The 10197-nt window shown below is 52.8% G+C and overlaps 1 protein-coding gene across 4 annotated transcripts in view; it reads left to right on the forward strand.

Moving 5' to 3' along the window:
• LAMA5 (laminin subunit alpha 5) overlaps positions 1–10003 on the forward strand; it is a 167095-nt gene extending 157092 nt beyond the window's left edge. For all 4 annotated transcript variants that reach the window (XM_073309132.1, XM_073309133.1, XM_073309134.1 and 1 more), the window contains 6 exons: positions 429–581; positions 1726–1885; positions 2059–2189; positions 2811–2901; positions 4215–4334; positions 6743–10003. In XM_073309132.1, the coding sequence (XP_073165233.1) occupies positions 429–581; positions 1726–1885; positions 2059–2189; positions 2811–2901; positions 4215–4334; positions 6743–6903 (816 nt within the window). In that variant the 3' untranslated portion in view covers positions 6904–10003. The remainder of the gene's footprint in view (positions 1–428; positions 582–1725; positions 1886–2058; positions 2190–2810; positions 2902–4214; positions 4335–6742) is intronic.
• Positions 10004–10197: the final 194 nt, after the last annotated feature.

A 10197-nucleotide genomic window follows, 5' to 3' on the forward strand; every position in this document is an offset into this window, starting at 1 on the left:
CTGTTTTGAGGCTGCCCACGTGGTTCTAATCCCCACCCATCTGGCAGAGGCGTGGGGTGTCTGAAGAGAGCAAAGTGGATGATGGGAGGGGTCATGTTTTCAAATAGACAGTCTCCCTTCCATCACTGCGATTGGTGGCTATGGTCGTGCACCTCTGACGACCTGATCGAGGTGCTAATCAGAGCCCTTCGGAATCATGGACCCCCATCGATTCTGAGGCCAGAAGGGTTTCATTGCCTGACCATTACATCCTCCAGCATGTCGGCGCCTTCCCTCCCTTCCCAAATTTAGTCTGATTCTTCTCCCTCGCCAAAGCTGGGTTCTCCAGCTGGACCATGGGCTTAGTAAACCATGTGTATGGGTAGAAACAAGCGGTTATTGCTCTGGACCCAGCTTACCACGCAGTGTGTAACTCTTGCTTGTTGCAGGTCTTCTTCGGCAGAGATGGGAGCAGGGCTCAACTGGTCATCGATGGCCTGAGAACTCAGAATGGCGTGGTGGCTACTGCTGGAGACTTTCTGGTTCAAAGCCCGTTTTATGTGGGGGGAGCTCCTGCTGCAAAAGCCAAGGCTCACGTTCCAGTAAGGACTCCTGGAGCCTGGTCACGCTATCCCAGCTCACTGCAGGAATAGTTTTTATACCGGGTGTCCTCCCTCGTCTGGCAAGGGCAGGGGACCCCTGTTGCACACCACTGCCTTCCCAGATGAGTCTGGCTGGCAGCCCTTGGAGTCTCTTGGCTTGTCTCGGCCTCCTCCCACTGTGACCGCATTGTGCAAAGTGGTAAAAGTTACCAGGCAAAAATTAAGCTAATGCAGCTGTGGGGAGAGTTGCCCAGATTCTCATTTGCACCCAGGCCCTGCTGCCCTGCTAGGGGCCAGACGGTGGGCACAGCACACACACCTGGAACCCCCAAATGAGCCCCTGTGCATCCAGATCTCCCACTGAGCCACCCGCACGCAGATTGCCCCACACCTGGATCCCCTCCACACTTGGATCCTGCTGGGCTGAGCCTGTCCACCCACACCCTAGTGCACCTGGTGCAGAGGGACAGGGCCTCAGGACCCCTTAGCTTAAGTCCCCTCTTCCCTGCCAGAACGGCATAAAGGGGCCTTAGTGCCAAGGAGTACCAGCCCAAGTGATGCTCAGGCATCCATGCTGTGCTGTTAGATTTGCCAGCTGCCTTCAGTGCCATGAATCACACACTGCTGAGTTTCCTGGAGATGCTCTTAGGTGCTGATGGAGCTGTTCTCTGGTGGCTTTGTTCCCCGCTCCAAGAGGTTGCAGAGGACAGTAGTGGGCTCTCTGTCCGCACAACTCAGTCTTACCACTGTTCCCTCCCCTCATTCCCCAGGCATAAGGGGCTCTTGGGAGGCTGGGGCCTGACCAAAGCCAGGGCAGTCAGTAGAAGGGCTTCTCTGAGCATCACTGGGTGCTGGCTCCAGTCCTTAGCCAGGAGACCTGGACTGTAGGGAATGGCCGACTGCTGTGATGGGGCGGGGGTCTCTGTCCAGCTGTGGGGTTGTTCCTTTGTCCTGTCAGGGAGCCTAGAGCTGCAGAAGAGGAGGCCGCAATAAAACTAATCCCAGGAGTGGCTGGTGGGTTGGAGGAGAAGCCCTCCAGCCCATTTATTGGCCACATGCGTTTCCCACCCATGCCCTGTGCCGACAGGTAACGGGCCAGGCCTGCGAGCGCTCGTCAATCCTGGCCCTCTCCCTCTCTCTCCAGGATACTTCTGTCCCCAGCTTTAGCGGCTGCCTGAAGAACTTGAAACTGGATGGGAAACCCCTGGACTCCCCCTCTCGCGTCTTTGGAGTGACGCCCTGCTACGAGGGGGCTCTGGAGAGTGGCATCTTCTTTGCTGCAGAGGGTGGATACATGACTTTAGGTATCAGACTAGCTGGCTCCCTGATCCCTTGAACCCTCCCTCCCCATGATATGGCCCGGATGGGTGCTTTCCCAAGCAGTTTGGCCCTTCACCTTGGGAGGCACCCATAGCCTCTTCTTCCAGAATGGCACTGGGCACTCCCCATCCCTGATGGCTCCCGTTTCCCCTTCCAGCCGACTCTGTGGCGATGGGGCAGGACCTGGAGCTGAGACTGGATATCCGGCCCCGGAGTGCCTCTGCCTTGATTTTCCACATGGGCACACAGAGAAAGCACTACCTCACTCTGTACGCAGATGACACAAAGGTACGTCAGCAGGGCGCGGCTGGCTGGTGGTGAGTGCTGGGGGCTGGTTGGTGCAGAGTCCCAAGGGCTACAGATGTTCAGAGTGGCCCTTTGGTGCAGGGGGTGAGCCTAGACGCAGCTGATGGAAATCCTGCCCGACCGGCCAGTTCCTCCTGCCCATTTCTAGCTCAGATCCTCTGGGGCTACCTGGAGGAGGCAGCCCGTTTGGCGCTGTCAGCGCACACGTGGAACGAGGGTTGGCTGATCACACCGCGGGGCCTTAAAACCTGAGCAGTTGATGCATTCCTCCCTTTGCCTGCCCCCGGCTGCGTCCCACTGCCCTCCTGACTGGGAAGCTTCTTGAGCAGGTCTCTTGTTGCTCTCATATCTCAGGAGAGATGTCCTGGGGCTCATCTTCGGAAAAGCTTGTCCCCAGGAGGGCTCCTTAGCTGGGGTAAAGAATAAAATCAGCACTTAGCCTTCATCCCAGGGAGAGGGAGCCAGAGGGGAGATGTTCCAGTCACATTACTTAATGTCCTTCTGGAAGGTGCTCAGATACCACAGGGATGGGCCCTTCCCCCATCCCTCACATTCCACCGTTAAGCCCAAAACTGTCTAAACTTGGCTCTGTTGTTTCATTAGGTCACAGTGAAAGCAAACACTGGGGCTGGGGAGTTTTCCACGTCGGTGGCCCGTCCATCACTCTGTGATGGTCAGTGGCACAGCATAGCAGGTGAGATGGCAACCAGTAATCAGCCACTATTACTGTTGGGAGGGATTTTGCATCCCACGGGGCCGTAGGAATCTCGGATTTCCCTCTGCTGCCCTCCTGCAGGGTTGACTGCGGTCAAGGCTGCAGGCGCAGCTGGAAAGAGCTGTGTTCAAAACTTGCGACTGCTCCCTGTATTAAGAAATCGGTGGCATTTTTAAGGCCTCTGACAACCGTTTCCGCTTCGCTAGTGCCCTTTATCTGAGGATCTCAAAGCCCTGTACAAACAGTAATTAAGGCTGTCACTGGGAGGGAGGGATTAATTATTTGATATTATTAGCTCCATTTAACAGGTGAGGAAATAATGAGTTACAGCAAGTTCAGTGCTTTGCACCGTACACATTAATAACAGACTTGCATAGAAGAGAAGCAGGTGTCCGGATTCCCAGCTCCCTGCTCTAACCACTAGCTACACTGCCTGCCTTAGCAGTTAGCACTTCTAAACCCTCCCTTTTGTTATGGGGAGTTGCATGTAAACTGAGTCTCCGAATGCTGCAGTGAGACTCCATGGCTGGGGTTTTCAGAGGGGCTCAGAACTGGGGCCAGGTTTCCAGGGATCTCTGCTCCTCTTTAGCACTGTTCTGAGTGGTCAGAAGAGTTCAGCATGCCGGGCGGCTACAAGGAGCTGAAAATCTGGCCCTGTGTCTTGGTAGCCAGGGAGTGAGGCCGTCCAGAGCCATGTTGGTTCTCAGCTGATGGCACTCTGTGCACAGTCCTGGAGCATCTCTTCTCGGTGCCTCTCCTCTGCCCCGTCAGCATGCCAGAGCAGGAGATGAATGCTGCACGTCTCATGAGTCCCATTGCATTTTGAGCTAAGAACTGCTCTCTGGAGCCTCGGCTGTCTCCTGTAGATAGGCCACTCGCTCCGAAGGCGGTGTGCCTGCCGGCCGGGGGCAGCACTGTTCTCTGCAGTGCTCTCGGTTCAGTCTCCCCACCTCTCCTGGCTGGCTCGAGTTGCAAGTAGAGCCGGTTGGAGCCTTTTTGGTGGAAATATGCTGCTTGGCTGGAGCCGGTGTGTTTTGCCGCCATGTATCCATTTCAATGATATTTTTGATGGGAGGGGCTCGCCAGTCACTTCCACGGAGGGGCGCTGACCCTTTTGAGCCAAAATCAGACCTTGCAGCACAATTCGGTGTCGCAAAATCATTTGAAAAGTTTTGGTTTCGTTTGGAACAAAAGCACGTTTCAAACCCTGAAAGCTGCTGCGACACAGCAGTGCCGCCCTCTGGCCCGCTCTAATGGGGAGATCGCGCCGCTGACTTTGGTTTCTCTCTAAGTCATCAAAGGCAAAAACGTGATCCAGCTGGACGTGGACACAGATCGAAACTACACAGTGGGACCCAGCCAGACTCGCTCAGCGGATACCAAAGAGACGCTCCATCTCGGGGGCATGCCAGGTGAGTCAGAGGAGCATGGGAGAGCCGGCGGTGAGTCACTGGGGCTATAGAGTTCCTGCTGTCAGATCTTGGTCCTGAATTTCTCAATGCCCAGGGGCATGTACTCTGTTCCCGCCGTCGTGACGGGGCTGGTCGCTCCCCTACTGCGGTGCACTTAGTTTGAGTTTGTCTGTTAGGCAATCTCCCAAAGAAGTGTCTGGTCCTCATAGAGCACTTGGCTGGGAGCTGCTAACCCCTCAAGCGCTCAGCTTGGGAGGAGGTAGCTATGTCTAGCTGTCCCCTCCCCGTGTTTAAGGCTGTAGGGGTGTATTCGGAGCCCCCACTCTTGGTATTTTGTGGGATTGAAGATTGTTACCCGTAGAGCTCCCAACAGCCTCACGATGAGAGCATGGGGCTTGCTTGGCCCCCAGCTGCTTTGGTTTACTCCAGAGGGAATTCTGCACGAAAAAATTAAAAATTATGTGGACAATATTTTAAAATTCTGCAAATTTTATTGGTCAATAAATAAATGTGGCTCCAGCATGGCAGTGGGGAGCACAGGCCACTGGCTGCATTGAGGTGGGAGATCACCCTGAAGACCCCACCTCCCTCAGGACAGAGACTTGGCAGTGAGGCTGCACCTGACCCTGACACAGAATAAGGGCTGAGCCTGCCCCAGAAACACCCTGGGGTCCTGTCCCTCTGCGCCAGGTGGGCAGGCCCAGCCCAGCCCAGCAGGATCCAAGTGTGGAAGGGGTTAGTGTGGAGGGGATCCAGGTGTGGGGCAATCTGGGTGTGGGTGGCTCAGTGGGAGATCTGGATGCACAGGGGCTCGTTTGGTGGTTCCAGGTGCAGGGGCAAGGGGACCCTGCAAGGGATGCAGGTGAAGGTGGTTGGGGCTCGGAGGAGCTTAGTGGGGGGGCGGGGGGGAAGAGGTCCAGGTGCTGGGGAAGTGGGGCTTGGTGGGGTGGGGGTCCAGGTGCAGCTGGGTGGGGGTCTGGATGTGGGGGGCTTGTCAGAGGGGTCTAGGTGTAGGGGGGTAGGGCTTGTCAGGGTGCGGGTTTGATGGGCCTGCTTAACGGGGGAGCCCCAGCTGCTGCCGAGGGGATCCCGCATGTCGGGCTCCTGCTTTGCCACGTGATTCCCCTATCCCCTTTTCTTCTCCATCCCCCTCCCTTCACTCACATTCCCCTTCCCTATTCCCCCCCCACCCTCAGTTCCCCCACACACCCTTTACCTAGCCTCACTCCGGGCACTCACTGTTTCACAGAATAGCAAACGGGAAGTCTCCCAGCACACAGAAGGGGAGGACAACTGGCACTAGGACCCAGAAGGTGGCATTCGGCTGCCTCACCGGGAGCCAGAGACACAGCCTCCTTCAGCTGGACAGCTCTGCGCTTGCAGAGTGAGGGGGAGCAGTGGCATGTAACCCCGTGTGTGCCCCCCAAGGCCTTGCCTCTCTTTGGAGCGGGGCAATCCCCCCAAAACCTGTGCCCATGTTCACCCCTCCCCCCGCTGTCCATCCCCCTTCACCCCACCCGGCTTCCCTTTGCTTCGCTGCCGTCTTCTGCGGGGAAACACAGGAAATCTGTGGGGGGCTGTTTTCTGCGGGCACACAGTCCCGCAGAATCCCCCCAGGAGCATTTGGTTGCAATTAGGCACTGCTCTTGTTGCTGAGAACTTCCTGGGAGGGGACTTTCTGTTGGAGTCTGGGGAATAGCCCCTCTTGACAGCTATGGTTAATTGGACCCAATTCATTTTAGGCTCCATCCCAATAGAAACCAGTTAGACTGTGCCAGCAGCCTCTGGCAGTGAAGGTTTACTTCAGGGAAGAGGTGGGGCAGCACAGCTTCCCCCTCACCTTCAGGGTCCTGCCTCAGGTGACACGGGCGTGCATTGGTCCAGCCCATCCTCTGAATAGACTCTACCCTTCAGGACTTCTACAAAGTCCCTTTCCAGGCCCACAACCTGCACAGAAGCAGGGCGATGCCACTCACATCAGCAGGCACGAATCTGGGCCCGGACGCTTGTTCCTTCTTTCATCTTGCTGTGGGGTTGGTTTGCTTTAAGTTCTTTGCTGGCCAAGGTTTGTGTTCAGGCTTAACTGGGCCTGCGTCCCACAGCTCCTGCCCCCTTTCTGCATTGCATTGCATTGCATTGCAACTAGGAGAAGCTGATCATGAAAACCCACTCTCTCTTCCTCCCCACCGCCACCCCAGAGAGAGCAAAATATGCCTCCCCCCATTACAGAGCCAAACCAGGCTCGCTCGTTGGCATCTCATCTCAGAGGAGATACCAGCCACTTCTGTGTGTTGAGCCAGGAGCGAGTCTGTTTCAAGTTGCCACTTGCCAGTGACAGCCTCGAGCCCTTCCCTCCTCTTGGTGACGGCGCTTCCCTTGCTAACCAGCCCCTTTGTGCCTCTCTGCAGGAACTGCCATGCTGGGGGCTGTTTCGCCGTCCCTGCTGACTCCTCTTCCCCATTACGTCGGCTGCGTAAGGAATCTGGTGATAAACCGGAACCCCGTTGACCTGCCACAAGCTGGGACTGTCGGGGGCTCAGTTGGCCTTACGGGTTGCCCCGTGATTTAAAGAGCGTAAAGCCTGAAGTATGAAAAGCTGCACTACCCGCCAGGTGCCTTGCTGGGATTAGACACTGAGCCTGCGCTCTCTTGTAGCCTTGACTAACAGCTGCTAGAGACACATGAGCTCCAGCAACTACGGGGAAGCCATGGAGGTCCAAACCCAGAGAGGGGCCAAGCCTGCAGCTCCCCACTCTCCCTGTTGTCATCTTTTTATCTTCGATTGGTTTTGATTATTTGTGCCTCTAAGGATGCAGCCCTCCGTAAACCCCATCTCCAGCACGCAAGTGTTAGAGACAAACCCCTGTTGTCTGTGAACCATGGCTCTTGCTGCTTAGAACAGCAGTGTAGAAGGAGAATGAGTGCAAACCCCCACCTCTGTTCATGTCACCTGACGCTTACGGGGCTTCCCTGCTGTGGGGGTGGGTTGGAGAGTTTAAGTTACAAACTCTCTTGTCAGAGGAATAAGAACAGCCTTTCCTAAACCTGGCTCTCAGCATAGCTGTTACTACTGTCTCTTTGCTGGAGTAAGGCCATTGGGATATGCTTCAAGAAAACACCCCTGAGAACTGGAAGTACACCAGTGTGTGTTGCCAACTTCAAACAGATAATGAACAATACAAAGATTTCTTTAGAGATAAGTATGAACAAGCTAAAGCTGACAGGTGTTCAACCCATAGTCACAGAGCATTATAAAACTCCTGGATCAAAGGCAAAACAGTCTTCTCATTCAAGGAAGAGAATCTTATGGTGTCCCAAAATTTAAGAAGAGAATCAAGATGTGTATGCACACAGCCGGCGGAGGAGGAAATAGTGAGCTACTTCCACCCTCTCTGGCTCTGGACGTGATCCTGCAAAGTACTGATCACTATCAAATCCCTTTGCCTTCAGTCGGCGTGGAGGGCACACAGCACCTTGCAGGATCAAGTCTTCTGTGTGCAACTCTGAAAACTCCTCACTTGCCCCCAACCAAACCCTCTCCTGCTCCTCTTCATCTGCTCCCTTGTGAGGGATCAGTAGCAGTGCAGCCCCTGTGGTCTTCACAGGATCCAGAGGGTAAGCCTAACATGAACATATGGGGATCTAAGGGGGTTTAAGGCCTTGTAGTGCTAAGATTGCGCCTGGGCATACCGTCAGAAGAGACCAAATAAATACATTTTCGGTACTCCCCCTGTTTTCCTACAGAGTTCAACAATTCCTGGGTTTGCTTTGGATTGACTTGTTTGAATCTAATTGCTTGACATTCTACAACTAAGTTAGGAATTCTGCTTAGGGATTGGTTCATCTTTGCCAGTACAAGCTGTCTCTCTACATTTGTGAATAACACTGCCAAAATACCTACATGATAAAGCAATTGTCCTTTAAGGTGAGATTGCGGGGGGGGGGGTCAGTCCCCCTGTGCCATAATTGATTAGCCCTACCCTGTCAAGCTGGGAAGCAGCTAAGGGGTGAGCTGATGCTTTAATGCATGCTTGTGCCTTTTAGAAGAACAGAGAGAACTCAGTCTGAGGAAGGAGCAGCCATGTAGAAAGACAGACTGGGGTGGAAGGGAGCAGCGGATAGGCTTTGGCCATGCAGCTGAGGGCTCCGTGTGTTTGGTAGGAAATGCAGTGAGGCTGAATGCTATGATTTGGCTGGTACCAAACAGATCCTGCAGAGCTTGACAGCTGAGGACCTTACAAAAAGGTACATGAGTAGATTGTGATGCTAGCTTGTTTTACAGTGAATTAAATACTTGAGCAGACAATAGAAGCTATAAGACATTTTTCTGAGCCTAAGAGACAGAAAGGCCTGAAGCCATCAACCACTGCCTGACCAATCAATGCTTCTTACAGTTAGAGGCTGTTGGTGGGTTGTTCTGAATCATGTGGATTGGCCAAGTGAAAACACAACTGTGAGCCCTTCCAAGGTTAACAAGTCTATCTAAAAAGTCCCAGCAAACAAAAGGTTATGAAAGACGTGGTGTTCATGCCCATTCCACAACACCTCTTCCTGCCCCTCTAGGCATTAGCCAGCAAGGAGCTCAGAGGGAGCTAGAGCCTGCCCAACAGATACCACTGAGGGAAAAAAAATCTCTGGCCACAACTTGGGCATGCACCTAATGTGGAATGGATGTGAGCAAACACTTGAAGAAAACTTCTGACTCAACCACTTTAAATGCCCCTTCTCCAAACATGCTTCATCGTGCCTGAACAGGACTGAGAACAGAGGCCAGGCAGAACACGTTACAGAAAGGTTAGTGCTTGCTCATGTCCATTCCCTTACAGGGCACACACACCTTGAGCTGCCCTGGCTTTAAGCCTTTCAGCTGGAGATGAGACAGCACAATCTCTCCCCCTGAGAGATGCACATTGCCTCTATAGCAAAACATCTCTGTGCGTTTAGCTTGCTGCAGCGTTCTCAGTGCTGCCTGGGATTTCAGGAGGAAAACCCACCTCACACTAGTTGAAAGGAAGATGTCAGGTTTGAGAATCTCTGATTTTGGGGAAGGAGGGAAGCCCCAGGGATATGATATTCCTAGAAACTTTTAACCCTGTCCCCCAATGAAGACCTGTTGTATGACAACATTGTGTTTATTTCAGAAAAAAAGATTGGTCATAACCCTGCCAAGCTTTGCCCTCTGACACTTCTCACCTGCGGCATCTTTATTTCTAACATCCACTCTAGTGCAGCTTTCATTTAAGAACAAAACCATTTTTCCCCACTCCACCTATAGTTCACTTATATACGTCATATATATTTGTGTGTATATATCTAGTCACATGGGGACAAAATCTTGTTTCTGAAATGGATTTATAACTTATATCTATGATTTTTTATGATGGGTAAATATTGTAAAATGGGCTTTTAACATGTCTTTATCTTTCAACAAATATGATTGTGACCCATTTTTAAATTGTAGTATTAAAGATGGTCTTTGTAAATCACTGGTACATATTTTTGAGTCAAATAAAAGTTTGTTATCTACTGTGTTTGAAGAGGGAGGATGAGATTTAAGCAGCAGCTGGATTCTTTTGAGGTGAAACAATCCTGTTGGTCTCACTAACCTAGAAGTAGGTGACTGCTGTGCTGCGACACTTGGGATTGCAGTCCCCAACTTGGACCCTGAATCAAGTTAGCTCCTAGGAAGATTCTTTAGTTGCTAAAATGGATCAGCAACCTTTGGCACACAGCCCATCAGTGAAATCCACTGGCTGGCTGGGATGGTTTATTTACCTGTAGTGGCCACAGGTTTGCCCAATTGCAGCTGCTGCCAAATATCCCACAGCTATTTGACATCTTTGTTTTCTTCTAGGTCATTGAT

Source organism: Lepidochelys kempii, chromosome 13 (assembly GCF_965140265.1).
Source record: "Lepidochelys kempii isolate rLepKem1 chromosome 13, rLepKem1.hap2, whole genome shotgun sequence".
Taxonomy (NCBI): Eukaryota; Metazoa; Chordata; order Testudines; family Cheloniidae; genus Lepidochelys; species Lepidochelys kempii.